Here is a 24395-nt window from a genome sequence, read left to right as displayed (position 1 = left end):
CACATTTTGTTTACACTTTTGGTCCCCCCTCCCGCCCCCAAACAGGGCTTTGCATTTGTCTCGACTCCGGTGCCGGTAGGATGCCTGGTTTTAAAGCCTGTGCTGACTGCAACCGCTTGATGTCGGTTACGGATTATCATCGCCGGTGCCTTTACTGTTTGGGCCTTGACCACGACGCGGAGTCGTGTTCGGACAGCAAGGCCCTGACCTCGAAGGCTAGACGGGAGCGGTCCCGTAAGCTTCTCGAGCTTCGCCACTCGACTCCGCGCCCCTCTCGATCCCGGTCCAGGAGGAGGTCCAAGGATCGGTCGCGGAGCCGCAGCCGACGTCATCATCGATCGTCTGGCTCCAAGTCTTCGGGTAAGTCGAAGCACTCCAAGAAGTCCAAGAGGCGACACCGCTCTTCGGACTCCCCTCGCCGGTTGCGCGACTCGCCGAGGGTCAGGGTGGTTCCACCCCCGCGGCTCCAGCGGAGCCGCAGGCGCCGCGCAAGTCCCCATACCCGCCGGTCCCTGGGACTGACGCGACGCCGGCGGAAGTCAGTGCCTTCCTCTCGGCCATGAGGAACCTGGCTCCGCCGTAGACGCCCGCTGGCGCGCCTTCGGGCCCCGCGGACCCGACTGGGCAACCTTGCATGCCGGCGGCCCCGGCGCCGCAAGTGCCCGAGGGACCCGTCCCCGCCGACGCCGGTCGACCTCGTCACGCCTCCTCCGCCGGCGTCGACACCGGTTCCACCTCCGACGCCGGCTCCGCTCGGTGTCGTGCCCCAGTTCAGCCCCGCTCCGGACCCTGCGCCGTTACGGCGTCGATGGACGCCGCGTTCGGCGCCGCTGGAGACACATTATGTCTATCGTCCGGCTCCGATCCTTCCTCCTGTTCACCAGGAATCGGATGACGGGGGCGAATGGGAGGGGTCCGAGGATCCTATGGCCGTTCAGGCTCAGCTGTCACAGGACTGGGCAGATGAACTGGGGGAGGCCAGTGGTCTGGATACCTCTCCAGACACTGGATTCATCTCTCCTCCGACTGTGGCTTCGGAGGAGGGTGCTGCTTTCTCTGTGGTGCTGCGCAAGGCGGCCGCAGCCCTTGGGCTCGAGCTACCTGCTGTGGCTGTGAGAACTAACGTCCTCACTGAGGTGCTTCAGTCTGCAGCAAGCTCCACTGAGCCTCTGCTGCAATTCAATGAGGCCCTCATTGACGTTCTGCAGGGCACCTGGTCCAAGCCCTCCACAGTCCCTCCTGTGGACAGGAACGTCGCCAGGCGCCACCGCCCTGCTCCGGGCGACCCCAGATTTCTGTCCCAACACCCTACCCCCGAGAGCCTGGTTATCCAGGCTTCTACCTCCCAATCCTCCTTCCCGACCGCTCCGCCGGACCGGGATTCCAAGAGACTGGAACAGTTTGGCAAAAAGCTGTTCTCCTCCCTTAGTTTGGGCCTGCGTCCTTGAACACCGCCTGTCTTTTGGACCGTTATTCCCACTCTCTGTGGGATACGGTGAAGGACGTGCTGCCCCTGTGTCCGGAGGAGGTCCAGACACGACTTAACCAGGCTCTGGCCGATGGGAGGGATGCAGCACGACATGCTATCAGATGTGGGCTTGACACTACGGACTCGCTGGGTAGGGCGATTTCTACCACGGTGGCGCTTAGACGTCACGCCTGGCTGCGGTCCACGTCCTTTTCGGGTGATGTCCAGAGCACTCTCATGGACATGCCCTTTGATGGCACTCGCCTTTTTGGTGAGAAAGCGGACAGTGCGCTGAATCGCTTTAAGGACTCCCGGGTTACGGCCAAGTCCTTGGGCCTCTCGGCCCCGCGGTCGCAAACTTCCGCCTTTCGCCCCTTTCGTGGCCAAGAAAGGGGTGCCTCCTCACGTCCGCCTAGCCACCAGCCGCAGAACCAACCAGCGCGCGGTCGCGGTTTCCGCCGAGGCGGTTCTGGAGGACGACGCGGTCAGTCCACATCCACCCCGGCAGCATCCGCCTCAAAGCCTTCCTAGTCCGAGCTTTCAGGCCCATTCCACGCCAGTGGGCGGCAGAGTTCGCCATCACCTGCTCCACTGGCGGTCCATCACATCGGACAGGTGGGTGCTGCAAATCGTCCGAAGGGGCTACTCCCTCCCCTTCGAGACGACCCCTCCAGCCATGCCACCGCAGCACCACCGTATCTCGGGGGATCATTTGAATCTTCTCCACGAGGAAGTTTCGGCCCTCTTGGCCAAGGGGGCCGTCGAACGCGTTCCGAGCCCAGAAGTAGGTCGTGGGTGTTATTCCCACTACTTTCTGGTTCCCAAGAAGGGCAAAGGGGGCCTACGCCCTATCTTGGACCTCCGGAACGTCAATGCCTTCCTCCGGAAGGAGAGGTTCAAGATGTTAACTTTGGCTCAGGTTCTAGCTGCCCTAGACCCTGGAGACTGGATGGTAGCGTTGGACTTGCAGGACGCATATTTCCACATCCCCGTCCTGCCGGCCCACCGGCGTTACCTGCGGTTCACGGTGGGTCAAGAGCACTTTCAGTTTACCGTGCTCCCCTTCGGCCTCACCAGTGCCCCTCGGGTGTTCACGAAAGTGATGGCGGTGGTCGCAGCTCATCTGCGCAGATCAGGGGTTCCAGTCTTCCCCTATCTCGACGACTGGTTGTTGAAGGCGGGCTCGCCCCGGGCAGTCGTCTCCCACCTCCAGACTACGGCGGATCTCCTGCATTTGCTGTGGTTTTCCATCAACGTGCAGAAGTCACACCTGAGCCCCTCTCAGAAGCTCCTTTTCATCGGAGCGGTTCTCGATTCGGCGCAGTTCCGGGTTCATCCCCCGGAACAGCGGGTCCGGGATATACAGGCCCTGATTCCCATCTTTCGGCCTCTATCCTGGGTTTCGGTCAGGCTAGTGTTGCGGCTTCTGGGGCTGATGGCCTCCTGCATCCTAGTAGTGCATCACGCCAGGCGGCGCATGCGGGCTCTGCAGTGGGACCTGAAGTTTCAGTGGGCCCAGCATCACGGCAACCTGTCCGACCATGTCTTGATCTCGGAGGGCACTGCACAGCAGTTGCAGTGGTGGCTCACGGACCGCGATTGGGTCACAGGCAAGAGCCTCTCCCTTCCCCAACCGGAGCATGTCGTAGTGACGGATGCGTCCCTCCTGGGATTGGGTGGCCATATGGGAGAGGCGGAGATTAGAGGCCTCTGGTCTCCGGCGGAGTCTCGTCTCCACATCAACCTGATGGAGTTGAGAGCGATCCGACTTGCACTGAAAGCCTTCCTTCCCTCTGTCAGGGGAAGTGTCGTGCAGGTGTTCACGGACAACACCACCGCCATGTGGTATTGCAACAAACAGGGCGGGGTGGGGTCGTGGACCCTTTGTCAGGAGGCTCTGCGCCTCTGGACGTGGCTGGAACACCAGGGCGTCACCCTAGTGGTTCAACATCTGGCGGGCTCTCTGAACGCCAGAGCAGACGAACTCAGCCGCCGGTGCATGATGGATCACGAATGGCGTTTGAACTCCGAAGTGGCGCAAGGTCTCTTTCAGTAGTGAGCCTTGGTTAGATCTATTCGCCACCGAAGAGAACGCGCAATGTCAGCAGTTCTGCGCGTTGGACTTTACAAGGCGGCACTCGCTCGGCGACGCTTTTCGTCACGAGTGGATTTGTGGGCTATTGTATGCCTTTCCCCCTATTCCAATTCTGTCCAGAGTGCTGAAGAAGATCCGGCGCGACCGGGCCCAAGTCATCCTTGCGGCTCCAGATTGGGCACGAAGATACTGGTATCCCGAGCTACTCAGCATGGTGATCGATCCCCCGATCCGTCTGCCTCTTCAGGAGGATCTTCTGTCGCAGCAGCAGGGGACGGTCCTCCACCCGAACCTGCCCAGCCTCCACCTCCATGCGTGGAGATTGAGCGGCGGCAGTTGATGCCATTTGACTTGCCTCCTGAAGTCTGTGATATGATTCTGGCAGCCAGGCGTCCCTCCACAAAGACGGTATACGCCTGCCGGTGGAACAAATTTATGGCATGGTGCACAGCAAAGGCTGTGGATCCCCTTTCCGCCCCTCTTTCTGAGGTCCTCCTCTTTCTTCTTTCTTTGGCCCGGCAGGGCTCTGCCCTGGGCACCTTGAAAGGTTATCTTGCTGCCATCTCTGCCTTCTTGCGGCTTCCTGATCAGCCTTCTCTTTTCAAGTCCCCTGTAGTTACACGCTTTCTAAAAGGCATTACTCACACGTTCCCTCCTGTCCCTTTTGTAATGCCTCAGTGGGACTTGAATCTTGTTCTCACATTTCTAATGTGTGCTCCCTTTGAGCCTCTTCATAATTGTCCTCTTCGTCTGCTGACGCTTAAGACTGCTTTTCTGGTAGCCATCACCTCGGCTAGACGGGTGAGTGAGCTCCAGGCTTTATCATCGAAGCCTCCTTTTCTCTCTGTTCATCCGGACAAGGTTGTCCTTCGGCCTCGTCCCTCCTTTCTTCCGAAAGTGGTGACTCCATTTCATCTTGGGCAGTCTGTCACCTTGCCCACCTTCTTTCCGCCTCCGCATCCTTCCAAAGAGGAAGAGAGTCTCCACCGTCTGGACCCAAAACGCGCGCTCTCCTTTTATCTGGACCGCACGAAGCAGTTCCGGGTGGACGACCAACTTTTCGTTGGATACGTGGGTGCTAAGAAGGGGAAAGCTGTGCACAAACGGACCATCTCTCGGTGGGTCGTTTTGTGCATCAAAATTTGTTATTCCTTGGCAAAAAAGGACCCTCCTGTTGGGCAACGTGGGCTTCGCTACACACGTTTGCCAGGCATTATTGCCTTGACAGCCAAGTCCGGAGGGATGGCTTCTTTGGCCGTTCTGTCCTCCAGGACTTTCTGGTGTGATCTTGGTTCGCAGACCCACCACCGGGGATGGTATAGCTTGGGTATCTATTCTAAGGTGAGGAATCTAACTAACGTGTTTCTTTCAGATGAACAAGTTACTTACCTTCGGTGACGATGCATCTGTAAGAAACATTTGTTAGTTAGATTCCTCACCGACCCACCCATCCTCCCCGTTCTGCGAACTGACATCTAGGGTTAACGTTATCCTTTTCAGGCCCCTAGATTTTATTTTTGGCACCAGTGTCGGTCTTTTGCATGGCTCTACGTTCCTGGCGCGGAAAGCTATGTACAAGAACTGACGTCAGAGCGCGAGGGCGGCGTCTAAGTACTCCGACGACGTCATTCCGGCGCACGACGACGGACGCGGAGCCGCAGACGACGCCTAGCGACGCGCAAGGGGTATTGCTGACGAAAAATCTTCCGGATCCAGTCTGACGCCTGGGGATATTCTAAGGTGAGGAATCTAACTAACTAATGTTTCTTACAGATACATAGTTACCGAAGGTAAGTAACTTGTTCGATTTGTCCCCCTAGAGGATGACTAAACATTTGTTGAATCCATTATGAATTTACTGGGTAGTAAATTGTTTGAATTGATTGTTAGAAAATATACACGGATATGTTACTTATGAGAACAAACTCAAAATTCAGTTCTAAGGTGGTCTCAAATTAATTATTAATTGACACCTAAATCTGACTTCTCATCTACTATGGTTTTTCCAGAACCCTGCATCGTCTACAGAGAAAGTATTGTTGACACTTAATGTTACAATGGCAGCGATGTGTAGCATTAAATATGGAACATTAATTAAACACAACTGTGTTTGGTAAAAATGTGGTCTTAGATGAAGGAGGGGTAGTGCTGTAACGAAAGGGACCATTGGTAGGTGGAACATGTAAATAATCCAATTACGTTACTCCCTGGCAGGTAAAAACATTTAAGGGGAAACCTAAAACACATTTAAAAAAGAAAATAGGGGAGCTTTTTTGGCTTCTGTTACAAATATGCAAGTTGAGGTAATGTGTGCTGCTACTACATGGCCATCAGTGCACACATTTCCAAAACTTTTGCATAGGTGTTCTGGCAAAAAGAAAAGTCAGGTCTGGCAAATGGTGGTAAAACGTTTGTTACTGTTCGAACATCAGTCTCTCCACCAATAACGGGAGATACTGATGTGTAATCACTGCGCAGTATGTGACTCCAAAATATGATCACGCGGCAAAAAAGGACAACATAAAAGGTTTCATGCATGCAGCAGTTGATGTGCGGACTGAAGCTCTTTAAGATTAACATGTGGTCATCACACTTCTCCAGAGAAGAGGGAGTAGTGTATCTAGTAAAAGATATGTTGTTAGAAATATCTGACCCGTGCAAACACCACGAAGAACGGGGAAATAATTTAGTGGTAATGTACCGTAATATTATGGGCTTATGGTTGACTTCATCAGGGGCCAGAATGGCTCTGCCAATAATAGACGTCCAAAAGTAAAACGTTCTATTTACTTGAAGCTCTTATGGACCCAACCACTAGATCGCGATGTTGTACACACATGTGAATGGAGAAGAGGCTCAGCCTGCAAATTAATGTTGTTGCAGGTGAGTAACTTGTTTCATTAAAAGTTGCTATTGTTTTCCTGTCCCAGTTTGTTCCGTAGGCCGACAGGGGCAGAGTTAAAGTGTGTCCACTGCCAAAATGTTGATGATTGAGAGAGTCGTGCTAAGGGCGACTCATGGAGAGTCCATTTTGCGATGAACTGGAGTGGCACCTTTGTGGGGAGGGGCGCTCTGGGGAGAAGAGGTAGAGTCGCACTGTGGGATGATCATGGACGATGGTGTGATTCACACTGTAAGTGGTCGGGGAGTGGTTATGTGAGTGAGCGGGTCAGGCTTGATGAAGGAAGACTCAAGGAGTGGTGCTTTGCCGAACATTCCTCTGGTACGCTGAACATTTTTCCATTCCACAGTCTTTCATGGAGGAGATGACCCGGAAACAGCCAGATGTAGACAAGATCACAAAGACATACAAGCGGAAGACCACTGAACCGGACAAAACCCGCAGCAACCGTAAGCTCTTTCTCCTCTCATGGTGCAGTGTGCGTTGTCTATCCATTTAGAGCTCTGCTCCCTCTGCTGCCTTGTACAGTGTGGTCTGTCCTTCCAGGTGCACTCCCCTCCCATTATACTTCTGAGTGCAGCTTGGGATGTTCTTTCGTATGATTCTTTCCACTCTTGCTAGCTCCCAGTGCATTGTGATGTATCCATTCAGATATGACTATCCACTCTGGCTACCTCTCTATCCCGCTTGAAGTGTTGATTGATGCTAGACTCTACCCACCATTCTGTGTCTCATATGGTGTGTCTCCACAGACTACACACCCCTCCTGTCTGGTGAACACTGTCTCTTACTGCGACCCTCTTCACCTTACTTCTGCCCAGTGCCCCTTCATGTAACACGTTGTCCAGCCCGCAATGTCCCTTCAGATCAATTTCCACACACTACCTCTGACTAGTGCAAGCTGTTTTTCCATGATATTCTCGTGATTCTCTACATCTCTGTCTAACGTGGGGTTTCTTTGCCTGTCTTTCTCTTCACTCCCTATTTATCCAGTGCCTCGCAATACCTTCACTTTTTACTTTTTACTAGAGGTGTTCCTCCAAGTGCATCTCTTTTGCTGTCTTTACCTCTCTGTCTAGTCTGGGGTGTACCTCTATTGCTCATCAGTAAATGCCACCCTTTAGTTACCTATTTTGATTCCTTTACTTACTTTACGAAAGTAGCTTAAAAAGAAATATGCTTATCTACTTGGTTGCTCTTGTCAGTGTAGTGCTGAAAGGGTGTAATGACTGTTGGACAAATCGTATATATTGTCAGATCATTACCATTTAACCAATATGACACCTTGTATGCTGTCAATACTTTCTCATTGCAAATGAGAACCCTAAACACGTTTTTCCATAGTACTTTATACTTCTATTATGTTCCTAGCACTCCCTCTGTATCTCTCACATTGGAGTATCACCATATGCAAAACTTCAGCCAATAAAGCAATTGTGAATCAGACCCCTAAATGCTCTTACATGCCTTGCAGAAGCTCCCATCTAGGCTCAAACCCCTGCTTCTCCATACTAAAAAAAGATTACATATAGCAAATGTACTTAGAAAGCTATCAAACTGCAAACTAGATGATAACAAATGCTACCTCTGTTTATCCAAGTATTATTTTTCTTCTGTTTCTCAGAGACTGACTCCTTTCTCTTCTATATGTATTCTTCACCCACTCTGACCGAGCTACATTTCCCTATACAGCTCGCTTTATTCTTGCTTTTTACAGCTGTCTCCCCTGTCCGTGTCTGTCCTGTTTTCATCAATCCAGCCTTATCATCTGCTCGGTATCCTAGCCTCATCCAAGTAAGATCTGATCCTTCCTAGTAACATTTAGATTATTCAAATTAACATCTTCCATACTCTGTAAGATCATAGTTGTCCCAGTAATAGCTGTAATATCAGACAATTCCCGGTGACATGAACCATACAGAGTAACATAATAACATGTTGGTATTCTAAGTAACATCATATTCTTACAATTAAGAACATATTCTTCCCCGGACCATTAAACGTCTTCCAGTAATATGAGACTATTCAAGTGCCCTCTGACCATTCCCAGAACACTGCTGATGCCGCAGCTCTCTCATTTCAGTGTCCCTTGCTCTCAGTCCTAATGCTACTGCTTTTTCAGTTGCCCTGGTGTTCTTAGTTTAGCTCATGCCTGCCTCTCAGTTCTCTATGATCTGTCTTCTCTTTTCAGGAAAGTCGTTGAGCCAGGCCCCACCTTCGCCAATGCCAGTGCTCTCCCAATCTGAGGCCAAGAACCCTCGTATCAACCAGCTCTCAGCCCACTGGCAGCAGGTCTGGCTCCTGGCTCTGGAGCGCCAACGAAAGCTCAATGACGTCCTCGACCGGTTGGAAGAGGTGAGTAAAATCCATGCGCTATGCAGTCTTTAAGCAGTTGGAAGCAGAAGAGAACTCTTGGTGAGTCCAGGCTTTAAGCATAGAGTCTTCAAAGATAAACGTGCGCCAATCCACCAGAAATATGCAAATTTGTCCACTTACCTGTATTCTGCATCCTTTAATCCTCGCAATTGTAAATTACTATTCATGTTGATCCAGAAAGAAGGTTGAACACATATTACAGCGCTCACTCCTCAAGGGCTCCTTTGAATTTCCTTCTCCATTGGTTGGTCTTTCACTTTTGAATCCAGGGCCCCACGGAGCATTTAGAAGTTTGTTATAAGGATGCAGAAGATATCTCTGTAGTATGATAGATTAATGGTCCCTAATTTTCACAGAATCACCTAACCCCCAACCCACCCTTGATTTAATCTTGTAATGTTCTATTTGACTATAAAACGACTGGTACCATCTCCTTAGAGGAAAACCTAGTGGTATCTCACATGCCTAACACAGGAAGGAACATGCTCTGTGGTACCCTTGCAACACAGTCAGTGGCCCCTGTTCTCCAGTGTTCTGGAAGCCTACATTTGTAGGTCCTGTACCAAGGTGCTGTCTCAACCTAACAAATGAATTGTTCCAAGGGTCATGTGGATTGAATCATCCATTATGCCCCAGAATGGTCGATATGTGTATCAAAGTTCTTCATTGAGCTTAGCTGACATAAATGCAAGTTTAAAAACATTTCAAAGCATGCACCATGCCTTACCCATTGGTATTTTGACTCTTCATTGGATCCCTGGTCTGGTGACGCTGTACATGTGGTCTGCGATGCCAGTGTTCGCCAGCCAGTCGTATCACAAAAATGCACTGCGGAAATGTTCATTGGTACCGGCTTTCTCTACATCACACTGTGTGCAGAATTCTACATTTATGTCTGTGTGTTACATTAGATAGGCTGATGTCTGCTTCTGATAATGGCTATTCTGTAGTAGGGGATCTCTGTGTATAGTCATAATCTATGAATAATCCCCGCCCATGTGCGGGGACCCCGGAGCAATCAAAAATATCTCTTAAGCTGTCCCGCATTTGCAAACCTGCAAAGACACTTAAGAGACAGACAAAATAATACAGCCTAATCACCACAAGGCTGCACTGGCCAGCACTTCCTCTGAAGTGAACACAAACGCCAAAATAAAGTTGAAATGTCATTTTTATTCACATTTGACATGTTCCTTTATTATCACACACTCCCTTCACCAAAATCCCTTTAAACAATAGAGAGGAAGGGGTGGACAGACAAGCCCTATAGGCTGTCATTATGTGTCTGCTAAAGGGATACCGTGCCTTTAAGAAACTCTCCAGAGACCCCCGGTATCCCAGGATGCACAGCCAACACAAGTTACTTTCAGTTCTTTTTTCCGGCTCCTGCTAGCAGGACCCTGGAGCTTGAGCTCTACCCTTTTGGGTGGTTTAATTGATTAAAATCGGATTTTTTGGATTACAAGTGGTTTCATTCGACGTCTAAAGCCTTTGTCTACTACTGCCTGCAATCTGGAGCAGTTTTGGCCCACTCTCAGCATGGCTTTATTCGATAAATGCCCTGAGTGTGGGAGAAAGAAGGCTAAGACGGACCCACATGAGGTGTGTATCCTCTGCTTGTCGCCCTCACATGTCCCAGCTGCCTGTGACATCTGCAGCACCTTTTCGAAAAGGACCCTGAGGGACCGGGAGAAGACTCGCCTTCAGGGACAGGAGAAGCAGAGGACCGGTGAGACTTCAGGGCATGGAGGGTCCCATTCCCCCTCCTCCGCCCATGCTTCAGCCCCTGGAGGGACCTCCGGGCAGAAAAAGGAGCAGAAACGACACCTACCGGCTGGTAGGTCGCATTCGACGTCGAAGGCGACGACGTCGACGGCGAGAGAGAAGGCACCGGTATGTTCGCCGTCGATCCAGGGCTCTGGGTCGCGGCAGCCTCGGCGTTCGACGTCGAGGGAGGGGCCGGCGAGACCCGGGACCGGGTCGCCGTCGCAGGTGTCACGGTCGACGTCGACAACACATCGACGTCGTACCGAGCCCCATGGACTGCACTCGCCGCCGTCTACCCACGGCTCGACGCTGACGGAGTCGACGCCGAGATCCCGGCGCCCGCCGTCGAGGCGGAGGCGGGCGACGCCGAGACGCAGGTCGACGTCGAGACACCAACGATCGACGTCGAGACATCAACGATCGACGTCGAGATACCAACGATCGACGTCAAGATTGCAGCAGTCGACGCCGAGGCACCGGCGGTCGACGTCGAGACGCCAGAAGTCGGCGTCGAGGAGACAGTCGACGTCGAGGCAGACACCCCGGCGACGGCGATCAAGGCGGGGCTCGACTCCGAGGAGGCATGGGTCGACGTCGAGGAGACTTGGTTCGACGTCGAGAGGACGATCGACTGCGGGGCGGCACTCGTCGTCGAGGGCGAAGAGACGCCGTTCGAGGTCAAGGTACAGTTCGACGTCCCAGACATCGGGGAATACGTCCTCGGTGATTACGATCTCCAGTCGAGGATCGGGAAGGCGCGGACGTTCGCCTTCGGTGGCTTCCCCGCGGGACAGGCCCGCCAAGAAGAGGAGAGTGGCCGCGAGCCCGGACAATGATGATGGGGGCTCTCCGGCTAGAAGTGATGGGGCTTCAGACCATCTGACCCCGCTGCGTACCCAGCGGCCTCCTTTGCCTCCGGTGCCCGACCTTCCACCGGCGCCTCCACCGGCGCCTGCACTGCCTCCTCCTCCTCAGCCTCCTCCTCTTCCTCCGCCTCCTCTTCCTCCTCCTCCACCTCCTCCGCTGCCTCTGCCCGTGCCTCAGCTGCCTGCCTCACCACCGCAGCCACCGCCTCCTCCCCCGAGGGTCCCTCACCGGCAGAGATCTCGCTCTCGCCCTCGCAGGCGATCACGGAGTAGGCGCAGATCCTCCACTCGCTCTGGACATGGTCGACGGAGGTATCGGTCCCGTTCCAGAGGGTCAAGGGGCACGTACTCTCCGGGGGCTGGCAAGTATTCGCCCTCGCTGTCAGAGACGCCTCCTTCCCGCGTCTCTCCAGTGGATGACATTGCCACGTTCCAGGAGGTGTTGCTGAGAGGGGCTGCGAAGTTGGGGATATCAGTGACTACCCCTATTCCCACTACGTCTGTGATTTTTGAGACTTTGCATAAAGTACATCTGTCGCGCCCCCTCCTCCCGCTGGTCCCAGGACTGGAGGAACCTGCGATGGAGGTGTTCTTAACGCCGGCTGTGGTGAAGCCGGCGCCCTCGAGACTGTCAAAGAAGTACAGGGCCCCTGACTTGGATCCGGCATTCCTCAGAGTGGACCCCCCACCGGATTCTGTTATCGTGGCGGCGGCTCGTAAGCAACACTCTACGACGCCTTCCTCCACGGCTCCCCCGGATAAGGAGAGTCGCAAAATGGACTCCTTGGGGAGGAGGATGTGCTCCACGTCGGCTACTACAATGAAGGCCGCTAGCGCCTCCGCTCTGTTGGGGCGCTATGACAGGTCTCTTTGGGACTCCCTGCAACAGTTCGCGGCCTCCCTGCCCAGAGACAAGAGGGAGGATTTTCAAGAGGTGCTGAACGAGGGCATGATGGTCTCTAATCAGATCATCAGTGCGGCGGGGGACGTGTCGTTGTTGGCGGCCCATGGGTACTGCCACGGCATACATATGAGGAGGCATTCCTGGCTGCGGCTGACTCCGCTCAAGCCGGAAGCGCAGCAGAAGATCGCCAATCTACCATTCTCTGGCACGACGTTATTCGGGTCGCATGCGGATGACGAGATGGCCCGCATGAAGGCTGAGGCGGAGACTCTGAAGGCGGTGGGGCTGGAGCGGCCTAAGGAGCAGCGGAGGTCCTTCCGTTCCTCGGGCAGGCGCTACACCAAGCAGAGGGGCCAAGGGCGTCAGTCGGGCCCCCAGCAACAGCCCCAGCAACAGCAGCAGTACCAGAGGCAGCCCTTTCAGAAGCGCCAGAGGGGCAGAGGCCAGCATCAGTCCTCGGCGGGGAACAAAGGCCCGTCCGGGTCGAAGCCCTGAAAAGTTACTTCCCCCTCATCCGTTACCCGCTCCGGTGGGGGGAAGTATTCAACACTACCTGGCAGAGTGGAGGACAATAACACAGGACAAGTGGGTGCTGAATATTGTTTGCAATGGCTACTGTCTTCGTTTCACCAGTTCGCCTCCACAGATTCCACCAGTGCGCTCCCTTTACATGGTGCGGGAGCTCCAGCGGGAGGCGGACGTTCTATTAAAAAAGAAGGCGATAGAAGCTGTTCCTTTGAGGCAAAAAGGAAAAGGTCTCTACTCACGGTTCTTTCTCGTAAGAAAAAAAGACAAGAACGAGTTCAGGCCTATTCTGGATCTGCGTCAAGCAAACAGGTGGATCCGCCGAGAAAAGTTCCGTATGTTGTCCCTGCATCAGATTTACCCTCAGTTGCATCGAGGAGACTGGCTGTGCGCCATAGATCTGCAGGACGCTTACTTTCATGTGCCGATCGCACCGAAGCATCGCAAATTCCTGAGGTTTCTGGTAGGCAACAACCATTACCAGTATTCCGTACTCCCGTTTGGCCTGAAGTCTGCGCCACGGACGTTCTCCAAGTGCATGGCAGTGGTCGCGGCACACCTGCGGAAGACCAAGGTGTTTGTGTACCCTTACCTGGACGACTGGTTGATCAAAGCGTCCACTTATCAGGAAGCCCAGTGCCATTTCAACAGGACGGCGGCTTTGCTTCACCGTCTGGGGCTGCACATCAACATGACGAAGTCAGTGCCGATCCCTGTGCAGTGTCTCCAGTACTTGGGGGCTTCAGTCAATACCTTGACCGCAAGCGTGTGTCCTTCGGAGGAGAGACGCTTATCGATCCGTGGGAAGGCTCTGCATCTCATCTCAGCCCGCTCTCCTACGGTGAGGACGGTGTCTTCATTACTGGGGTCGATGGCTTCTTGCATCTTCCTCACTCCCAATGCACGTCTGCATATGAGGCCCCTGCAGGAATGTCTGGAGGATCAATGGGACCAGAGGAGGGGGCGTTGGGAGGACAAGATCCAGTTGTCTCAGCACGCTCGGCAGTCTCTGAAATGGTGGTGTTCCCCAGTGAATGTCTGCAAGGGGACCCCTTTTCACAAGGACATTCCGGCCCAGACCATAGTGACCGATGCGTCTCTCCAGGGCTGGGGAGCGCATTCGGGCCCTCTTCAGATTCAGGGGATATGGTCGCAGATGGAGACGACCTACCATATCAACTTTTTGGAACTCAGAGCAGTACACTTGGCCTTGAAGGCGTTCCATCCCTCCTTCCGGATGTCCTCCCTGCTGGTTCAGACGGACAATACTACGACCATGTATTACCTCAACAAGCAGGGGGGCTCCCGGTCACGCACCCTGTCTCGGGAGGCACAGGCGATCTGGAACTGGCTGGTGGCCAGGAATCTGACGATCACGGCGACCCACCTGCCGGGAGTGCAGAATGCCCAAGCAGACGCGCTCAGCAGACTCGTTCAAGAGAACCACGAGTGGGTGCTAAACGACGATGTGCTAAGAGACGTCTTCGCAGAATGGGGCACTCCGGATATAGATCTGTTCGCCACGGCAGAAAACAGCAAATGCCGCGACTTCGCGTCCAGGTACTACCAGCCAGGGACGCTGGGGAATGCACTATGGATCAGCTGGTCCAACAGCTTTCTCTACGCCTTTCCACCCATTCCCCTGATTCCGGCGGTGCTGATCAAGCTGTCGCAATCCAGAGCCAGAATGATCCTGATTGCTCCGGAGTGGCCGAGACAATGGTGGTTCACCGACCTTCTTCACCGGTCTGTTCTGCCACACCGGCGCCTGCCGTGCCGGCCGGACCTCCTCACGAAGTTCGGAGGGCAGATGGTTCACCCCAATCTCTCGTCCTTGAGTTTGGCAGCATGGCTCCTGAGCTAGTGCAGTATGGACACTTGAACTTGCCTCAGGACTGTATGGAGATCTTAAAAGAGGCTAAGAGACCGTCTACGAGGACCTCCTACGCCTATAAGTGGAAGAGATTCTGCTTATGGTGCAAGGCGAAGGACTTTGACCCTACATCCTGTAAAGAAGACGTTATTTTGCCTTATCTGCTGCAGTTAGCTCAGTCTGGGCTTAATTTCCAATCTATTAAGGTTCATCTCGCAGCTCTGACTGCGTATAGGAAGGGCCCTTCTCAAACCTCATTTTTTCAAATCCCTGTGATTAAGGATTTTTTGGAGGGTTTGCGTAAGGTGTTTCCCCCTGTTAGAAGGCCCTCTCCACCTTGGGAATTGAATGTGGTGTTATCTAGATTGATGAGGGAGCCTTTTGAACCTATCCATAAGGCTTCGCTGCAGCATTTGTCTTGGAAGGCGGCCTTCCTTGTAGCCATTACATCGGCCAGGAGGGTGAGTGAGATTCAGGCTCTGTGTTGCCAAGAGCCGTATACTGTTTTCCATGCTTCTAAAGTAGTGATGCGTACCCATCCTAAATTTTTGCCTAAGGTGATATCAGATTTCCATGTGAATCAGATGATAACTTTGCCTACGTTTTTTCAGCATCCTTCCTCTCCGGCGGAGAGGTCTCTGCATTCACTTGATGTGCGTAGGGTGTTGAAATTCTACCTGGATAAGACGAAAGATATCCGCAGGTCGGATCAACTGTTTGTTAATTATGGTTCGGTAAGAACTGGTTTAGCTACCTCAAAGCAGTCCATTTCCAGATGGATTGTTTCCTGTATTCAGCTTTGTTACCAAAAAGCTAATAAAACATTAGGGGGTAAGCCTACAGCACATTCGACTAGAGGAAAGGCGGCTACCACCGCTTTGCTTAGGAATGTTCCCATTGCTGACATTTGTAAGGCTGCCACCTGGAAGTCAGTCCATACGTTTACAAAGCATTACTGCCTGGACTCTGATGCTAGGGCAGATGCGCAGGTTGGACAGGCTTCGCTAAGGAATTTGTTTGCACAGTGATTTGTTGGTGGTTGGTCTTACTCCACCGCTTCTTGTTGGTTGGGATGGGCTTGCCATTCTATTCATAGATTATGACTATACACAGAGATCCCCTACTACAGAAGGAGTAGTTTCTTACCTGTAACTCCAGTTCTGTAGTAGGGGTATCTCTGTTATAGTCATAAGCGACCCTCCCTCCTCCCCGGTGGAGTAACCTGACGGTATCAGGCCTGTTGTTATACACCTTCAAAAAGAACTGAAAGTAACTTGTGTTGGCTGTGCATCCTGGGATACCGGGGGTCTCTGGAGAGTTTCTTAAAGGCACGGTATCCCTTTAGCAGACACATAATGACAGCCTATAGGGCTTGTCTGTCCACCCCTTCCTCTCTATTGTTTAAAGGGATTTTGGTGAAGGGAGTGTGTGATAATAAAGGAACATGTCAAATGTGAATAAAAATGACATTTCAACTTTATTTTGGCGTTTGTGTTCACTTCAGAGGAAGTGCTGGCCAGTGCAGCCTTGTGGTGATTAGGCTGTATTATTTTGTCTGTCTCTTAAGTGTCTTTGCAGGTTTGCAAATGCGGGACAGCTTAAGAGATATTTTTGATTGCTCCGGGGTCCCCGCACATGGGCGGGGATTATTCATAGATTATGACTATAACAGAGATACCCCTACTACAGAACTGGAGTTACAGGTAAGAAACTACTCCGTCTCTGTGCTAGGAGGTAGGTGAGGAACATTTAGGGGTGCTTTAGACCCCTTAGTCTCAAGGCCTCAAACTGGAGTAGATAAGGAAAGATATGACCATGGCTACCCTCATGTTTAATTCCTTGAGCTGAGTCCCTCTTGATGCCTGGTTGGGGTTTCTATTTTTACTGTTTCTACCTCCTTCTTTCCATCCTTTTGTTATATTTGCTCATCCACAACCACTTTAGCTGGTGGACCCTCTTGAATCATAAAACAGGCAGGTGGTACTCCATCATTGATGATGGAAACTGTGGCATCATAAATTCTAGGTTTCCTATGATTAAAGCTCAGCCCGCACCCATTCCATTTTTTTTTCCTGCAACCCAGCCCCCTTCGCAGACTTGTGTCATAGCTACTTCTGGCTCCTAAACTCTCTAGATTAGGCCTAACTTCCTCTGGCCCTCTGAGTCACACACTTGTGCCGTCACCTTCCACTCTGGGGGGCTACGGATACTGACCCCGACTGCAAAGATACAAAGAGATTTCCAAAGCCAACTTTCTTAATGGAATTCTGAAAGATATGATGACCTAGAATGAGACTGAAGAATCATTCCTTTCTCCACTAAGGGCTGTGCAGCAGAATCTAGAGCTCCCACCCCAGGTCTTGGGAACTGCGACACTTGTGTACTGCAGAAACCTCACTCAAATCTTATATTCAACAGGAAAGTGGACACCAAGCAGAAGCAGGTGCTGGCATCCTCTGGCACAGTAGTTTGTGGTTGCTGTGACTCTTAGCATTAACAAAACCTCTGCAACCATTTCTGCACTGTTGGATAGAGAGAGAGGTTCCTTAACTCTGCAGTTAAGAAGTACATCAGAGTTCTAATGTGTGGTTCAAAGTCTTGGCATGCCTTGAAAAAGCTGTCTTTCCCTTTCCAGTTATTTTTTTCCAGTCCAAGTACTGTTTTTCCCCACCAGTTTGGCAACTGGTTTCCCCTCTCCTGCCCCAAGTGCCAGCCTGTCTTCCTGAACAATGGAGCAGCCCCTCTCCCAAGTGTTACCCATTTGCTCTTCAAATGCAGCTTCTCCTTTGAAGCTCGCCTTCTGGGCCAACACTCGTGTGGCTTCTTGCAGGACGGAGGTGCCGCTGCCTTCCAGAGAAGGCTCCAATTGTAATCCTTACTGTGATTCCTTAGCACGTCTCCCCAGGAGGGCAGAAAGCTTTTTCACTTGCAGGACCCCATGTGGAACCAGTATGTCCGCAGGGGACTACAGGAAACAAAGTGGCAACTTTTTTAAAGCTGTAGATACTTGAATATTCTGAGGCATACATATTTGTAATAATTTGGTATGTTCTATTGGGTTTTTGGAAGTGTATGTTTATACTGTAATTTCTTACAGCTTATCTGCCAGCATAGGCGAGATTTGCACTTTGAAGACTCTTATTATAATGATATATAGAATAAATAAACACTGGAAGCGCTGCGAAATATGCTGCACAGATGGAAACACTGTGTGACGCCAAAAGCATGATAACTTGCAACACTTTTCAGTATTATTGGACAGTTCATGGAATTATTGGTGAAATGTCATGTTGCCCCTGATTCCATCTGATTTTATTTATGGTCTGTCTTTGTAATTTAATGCCCTACCAATTTCTTTGATATAGTTAGAAGCTTTTGTCTGCAAAGGTGTGCCTCTTCCTTCAGATTGTTTGTTCTTTGCCCCCTCTGTAATACCCTTGTCCATAGATTTCTGTGGATCTGAGGTACAGATGTCTTCCTTCCAGGCGGTCGTCGGACATGTGCTGTGGACACCTTGTGTATCAGTCATCTTTGCATGCTTCCTTTTCTAAAGTCTGAAGAATTTTCTTTCAGTTGAAGGAATTTGCAAACTTCGACTTTGACGTGTGGCGAAAGAAATACATGAGGTGGATGAACCACAAGAAATCACGTGTCATGGACTTTTTCCGGCGGATCGACAAAGACCAGGATGGGAAGATTACACGGCAGGAATTCATTGATGGGATCTTGGCATCCAGTAAGTGTCTACCCTTACATGAGTTTGCTTCTCTTTTGCTCATGTAAAAAAAATCTCCTTTTCCACTCCCATCTCTTGAGCCTACAATTCCTCTAAAAACACAATGAAACTCCCTGCCTGCTCACACTATTCTTTACTCGTACTCCCTGTCCCGCTAGCCTACTTGGTTTCATGGTCCTGCTGCATGTTCTCTTATACTTCTCGCACACCTTCTTTACTATACTTCACTCCCCCTCTTATCTTGCACTATACTCCAGTTCTTCCCCACCATACTCTGACTGCCCCGTATCCTCACTTGCCTTTTTCTGTATGCAGTTTCTGTCTCTCAGCCTCTTCTCCCTGTACGCTCTTCCTCCAACTTGCCTTTTCGTCTTCTGCCTCCATCATGCTCCTTCTGTCCACTGTTCATCATACTTCCGCCTTCATCATACTTCCTCTCGATCTGTACTTCTTTTACATCCTTCAACCTAGTACTTGAAAATGGATACAATGTGCTTTGAACGTCTGCTGCTTCAATCTCTCAGTAGTTGGCAGGAAGCATAAGGGTGAGGGTATCACTTGATCTTGAATCACACTTCTGCAGCTTGTTGAGGAAACTTGATTCAGCAGATGGGTCACTCATTTCAAAGGCCTTCCAGAGAATTGTTTTGTGATTTAACCGAGCGCCAGTTATTTTAAACTTGACTTTTGCCGCTTAAGGAGTGATTGGCGATTGGAAGAGAAAGGCAGGGAGCGAGAGAAAAGAATACATTTCAAACTGGATATTCCATACACTTGTACGCACACACTAGAGTAACTCACTCCCAGTCCCAGACACACAAGCTATTTCCAAGACACATAATCCAGTAGAGCTGGTGTGGAGATGCTGTAGTGTTGTTTAGAGGGAGTCAAATGGCCTACTTCCATCAAAGTTCTGGGCCTATGGGGTGACCAGAGAGTTTTTGCCAGAGGTCTTTGAGGCCATACAGTCTCTTGCTTTCATACACCGCAACTGTATGTATTAGTTTGGAAGAGCCCACACCACATCCTGCCTATCCAGGCAGCCATAGCAGGCAGTAGAGAGAAGCAACAGCTAAAGGAATCTCACCATCTTCTTCCTTCACAAAGCACTGTAGGTGGCAGGAGGGGGTTACACTGTGATTGATCCCTCACAACTTCTTGAACTCAGAGGCAGCCAGAAATAGTGGGGGGCTAGAGCACTTTATAAGCACGAGTCGCGTGGGAGGAGCACAGCTCCGATCCAAAGAGGAGGAATATGGCTAAAATGACCCCTGGATCTCCTCAGGGTTCCACCCTCCCCCACCCACCAACACACAGCTGTATCTTGATTGCATCTTTCTCTGGGTCATGAGTTTTACATATGCCTACTTGTCTGTTTGTAAATCTGTTGAGACTGGTTGTATGTAGATTTGACTATCTGTAAGTGTGCCTGTGTAACTGGTTATAAGTATTTATAGCTAGGTTGTTCCTGATTGTAAGCCTGCCTTGCTGCTTCCTAATACTACGTCAGGCATTGTTCCTTTTCTTTTGCTCCAATGTGACTGAAGTCTCTCACTGCAGAGTTTCCCACCACTAAACTGGAGATGACAGCTGTAGCGGACATCTTTGACCGTGATGGGGATGGCTACATCGACTATTACGAGTTTGTAGCAGCACTCCACCCAAATAAGGATGCGTACCGTCCAACTACTGATGCTGACAAAATTGAAGATGAGGTGAGTCAGTCAAGAAAGTCATGGCAAGTCATGCCACAACTCTAGATTGGCCTGTAAGGGGGAACAGGCATTACAATAATAGTTAATGTCTCTTGTGATCCCTTAAATACCATTGAAGAAAGCACTTGTTCCAGATTCTGGGATGACATAGTTAAAGTATGGTTGAATGAGTTAAAGCTGCAAGAAAAAGGTAGTAATTAAGATTTATGCAGCAGTCTTCATGATTGTAGAGCAGGGACTGTTCAGGACAAGGTGGGAAACTGGAAGCAGTGTTGTAATTTGTGTTTTTTAGGGGTGTAGTGACAAGAATGATCCTGGGGTCTTCAGTTCTGTATTTTGATTGGACTCCCTTTGAGGTGAGGAGTAAAAAACTGATCAAAAAAAACAATTTCAGCTGCAACCACCCGTTACGAGAAGTGACAGCGATCTGGATGTATATGCAGCAGAACTGTAAATGTCTCACTGAGAACACTTTCTCATTGCAGTAATAAAGGGATTGGAGGCAGCCACTTTTATCATCAAGACAATATCATGGGTGCAAAGTAAATTGGAAGCCATGTGCATGTGGTTCGGCATGAATGAGAAAGTAGTACACTTAAAGACCCAGCATGTGGGGAAGGTTGCCTTGAAACTATCTGATCTAAATAGAGGTCACAAGCGTCTCTAGGAGTTTAAGGCCTGCGTCTCGATTTGGACGTAGATGCTGGAACACCTTACAGAAAGAAGAGCTAAAGGAAGGTGTGATACATTTCTTGCAGTCAGATGTGCTCATCGATGACTATCCCACGGATGTTGGGGTGATCAGACATAAGGTCATTTCTCCATCGATGTTTTTCTAATATTTCCAATTAAATCCACCTCAGTGAAGTTGCGCCTGGCGTGCACTGCTTGACGACCTCTCTGACATCTTGCCCTAACTACATGGTAGGGCACAGACTACATAATCTTTTTGGAACACACTCCAAGAATGATAACTGTGATGAGGGGAGCAATTATGTTCTCCAATATGAGGAAGACCATTGGTAAGAAAAGCTTTTGGATACCAGTGGGCTTCACACCTCTATTTATAATGGCCTAGTCTACGTCAGGTCCTGCCACAGAGGAAACCGTCTTGTTCGCCATAGTCGTGCAAAGGGCGACTGAGGTGCTAGATTTGAAATATCCGATCATGGAAGTCTAAACAAACATGTTAATGACGGTTTTGCAGCCTAGGCGGGCTCCTACTGAGCTTCTCTTGCCTTTCAGTAAGGCATGGACACCCTCTGGGCTCCCAGGCCAAGCCCTGTTCAGAGCCGCCTATCACTGGCGACCCTGTCTTCCTGGTACAACACCCTACTTCGGAGAATCTAGTGGTACAGGCATCCACAAGTAGGGTCAACCCATAAGCTTTTCCTACCACTCCTCTTAGCCATGAGTCCAGAGACTTTTGGCAAAATTATTTTATCTTCCATTAACCTTGCTTTGAGATCAGTCAATTCCAGCTGTCTGCATGCCCTTTAGGATTCGGTGGCTCAAATATCTGATAGAGACATCTAATCGCAGATTCCTTATCTTAGAATATCCCCAGGCGTGAGACTGGATCCGGAAATGTTTTTCAGCAGCACCTCTGCGCGCCGGGGGACGGCACCACACGACCCCGCCCTGATGTCATCCACGTACGTGACGTCAGCAAGTTCATATAAGTCCCTCCCGGCGCACTGACGTCAGTTTCCTTCTTTTCCGCGTGCAACGCGGATCCGGAGTGAGCTCCTCTGGCCTGTTTTCAGGCCTCATTTTCGATGCCTTGTGTCAAGAACAGTGTGCGATGCCTTCGGGCTTTAAATCTTGTAATTCCTGTTCGCGGCAAATGTTTGCGACTGACCCGCATCTTATTTGTATGTGGTGTCTGGGCTCGCACCATGACTCCACGGACTGTGACGCCTGCCAGCGTCTGAAACCGAAGTCTCGACAGGAGCGCCGTATGAAGCTTCTTTCGGCATGACTGTCCCGGTCGGAGTCGTCTCGCCCCCCGGCCACGTCATCGACTGCAGGTCCCTCCTCTGTTCGGTTCCGTCGTCAATCGCCGTCTGGGGCCACTTGGTAAGTCAAGGCGCTTGTCGCCTAGGTCTTCGACCTCACCTTCTTCTGTTGGCAGGGGTGCTGGTTTCCGGACGTGCGCTCCCGACTGTCGCCCCCCCCTTCTATCCGCCCTTTCCGGGTGCAGGGGCGACTCGGGCCCAAATAGAGGCCTATGCTACGGCTTTGCAGGCCTCCTTTGGGTTCTCTCCTGTTCCTGGGGCATCCTCGGGACCTCCGCTTCTTGTGGGGTCTCCAACGGCCTCGCCGGCGGGTTCGCCCCCGGTGCCTCTTGAGCCCTTGCCTCCCAGGAATGTCGGAGATGTGGTGTCGTTAGGGCGCGGCCCAGGTGGGTCCCCCTCTACGCTCCACATGGAGCTGGGTCAACCCTCTTCGGCTCACGGCACCTCTGCCGTGCCGGTCTCCCTTTGGTGCCGCAGCTGGTTGCCGGTGCTCATAGCCCTGACTTGAGCACACCCCAGCCTTCCTGGCAGGCGGCCACCTGCCCAGAGCCGGGGTCGGCGCTGTCCCGGCACCAGAGGCTCGCCTGCCGGGACGGCGTCGGAAGATTGCCTCGCCGGCCCTGGCACCCTCTTCTTCTGAGGGGGAGTTTGTCATACTTTTGGTGCCAGTGTTGACCGGAATTAGTGTTGCCAGTGCCCCCCTTGGAATTTGTGGAGCCTCCTCAGTAGCGCCCAGATCCGGCAGGCTGTTCAGCTCCCCAGGAGCCCCGTCAGGATCCTCACTCTTCCGTGGGGCATCCTTCCGTGGAGCATTGGGCGCAACCTCAATGTCTTGGGAGTGTCAGTTTACAACCCTCCCCCACTGATGAGCTGTTTTTCCGTCCACGGAGGGCTACCGAGGCTGGTGCGCCTTTTTTGAGAGTGGTCTCTTTGGCTACCCCCATTTTAAATATGCAACCCCCCTCTACCCCTATGTCTGTCGAACCCTTGCTTGCGGTCCTCCAACGTGGGTCTGGAAATATGGAGCCGCTTTTGCCTTTTGAGGCTTCCCTTTATGATGCCCTCTTGGGTACCTGGGTCCAACCTGCGTCAGGTAACCCGGTGGCTTGTTCAGTTTTTCACCGCCACCGTCCAGATCGGCATGATCCGGCCTGTCTTTTTGTGCACCCTGATGTGCAGGGGTTCGTGTTGCAGACTGCCTTTCCTTCTATGCCCCCTCTAACGCATCCTCCCTCTCGGGAGTCCAGGTGGCTTGAGTAATGGGGTAGGAACGTCTTTGCATCCACTAGTGCTGCCCTACGGTCCTTAAATACAGTGTGTGTTTTGGCTCGGGCTACCTCTGCCCTGTGGGACTCTGCAGAGTCTATGCATACTGCCACCTCTGAAGGTGCTCGCGTTGATCTCCTTCGCCTCATCCGGGATGGCTGTGACCTTGCCGACTTCACAATCCGTTCAGCCTTAGATACTGCGGATTCCTTGGGCCGAGCTATGGCGAGCTCTGTTGCCTTAAGGCGTCACGCTGGTTCCGAGATAGCGTCTTCTCTGAAAATATCTGGGAGCGATTGGTTGACTTACCCTTTGATGGGGTTTTGCTCTTTGATGCTCACGCTGAGTCGGCGGTTCGCCAGCTCCAGGCGGGCTTTCGTCCTCCCACTTAGGCCCTTTTGGGCCTGTCTTCTATGGTACTTTTTCATTTTGCATCCTTAGATGCTCTCTGTGTTTACCATTGGGCAGTGAGCCTTACGTCTTCTTTTTTCTGTGGTCAAGGGTGCTTACCCTTTTATTGGCATCCCTTGGATGCGTTTTTGCTTTCAGCTGCCTGTTGGCCTTTTGTGGCCGTGTTCCAAAGGTTGCTGAGTCCACTGACTGTGGTATTCAGCCGGTGGCTTGGCTCGGTGCTGTTATCACGGCTCTGAGTCAGCTCAAGGGTTCGGTTCGTTACTGCATTCTTTTGGCCTGGCTTCTTGCCCTAAGAGGTGTCCCCCCGTTGTTTGGGGTATACATACTCCATATGGGTTACTTGTATGCTATTATATAGTCTTGCTTATCTCTGCTGGGCCTGAGGGTCATGTGGGCTGCATGCATCGCTTCGTGGTCCGTTGTACGGTGTTCTATGTTTTTCCCTGGTGCCATCTGCTTTCGCCATGGTC

General features: G+C 51.5%; 1 protein-coding gene across 5 annotated transcripts in view; it reads left to right on the top strand.

Annotated features, from left to right (window-relative positions):
• Positions 1–24395, top strand: part of MACF1 (microtubule actin crosslinking factor 1) — a 1146281-nt gene that overhangs the window by 1047953 nt on the left and 73933 nt on the right. For all 5 annotated transcript variants that reach the window (XM_085648361.1, XM_085648360.1, XM_085648359.1 and 2 more), the window contains 4 exons: positions 6815–6914; positions 8657–8820; positions 18350–18512; positions 20073–20227. In XM_085648361.1, coding sequence (XP_085504487.1) covers positions 6815–6914; positions 8657–8820; positions 18350–18512; positions 20073–20227 — 582 coding nt within the window. The remainder of the gene's footprint in view (positions 1–6814; positions 6915–8656; positions 8821–18349; positions 18513–20072; positions 20228–24395) is intronic.

The sequence above is a fragment of the Triturus cristatus genome, chromosome 3_2 (genome assembly GCF_964204655.1).
Source record: "Triturus cristatus chromosome 3_2, aTriCri1.1, whole genome shotgun sequence".
NCBI classification, from domain to species: Eukaryota; Metazoa; Chordata; class Amphibia; order Caudata; family Salamandridae; genus Triturus; species Triturus cristatus.
Note: the sequence above shows the minus strand (reverse complement) of the source record. Positions and strands in the feature narration are given on the sequence as shown.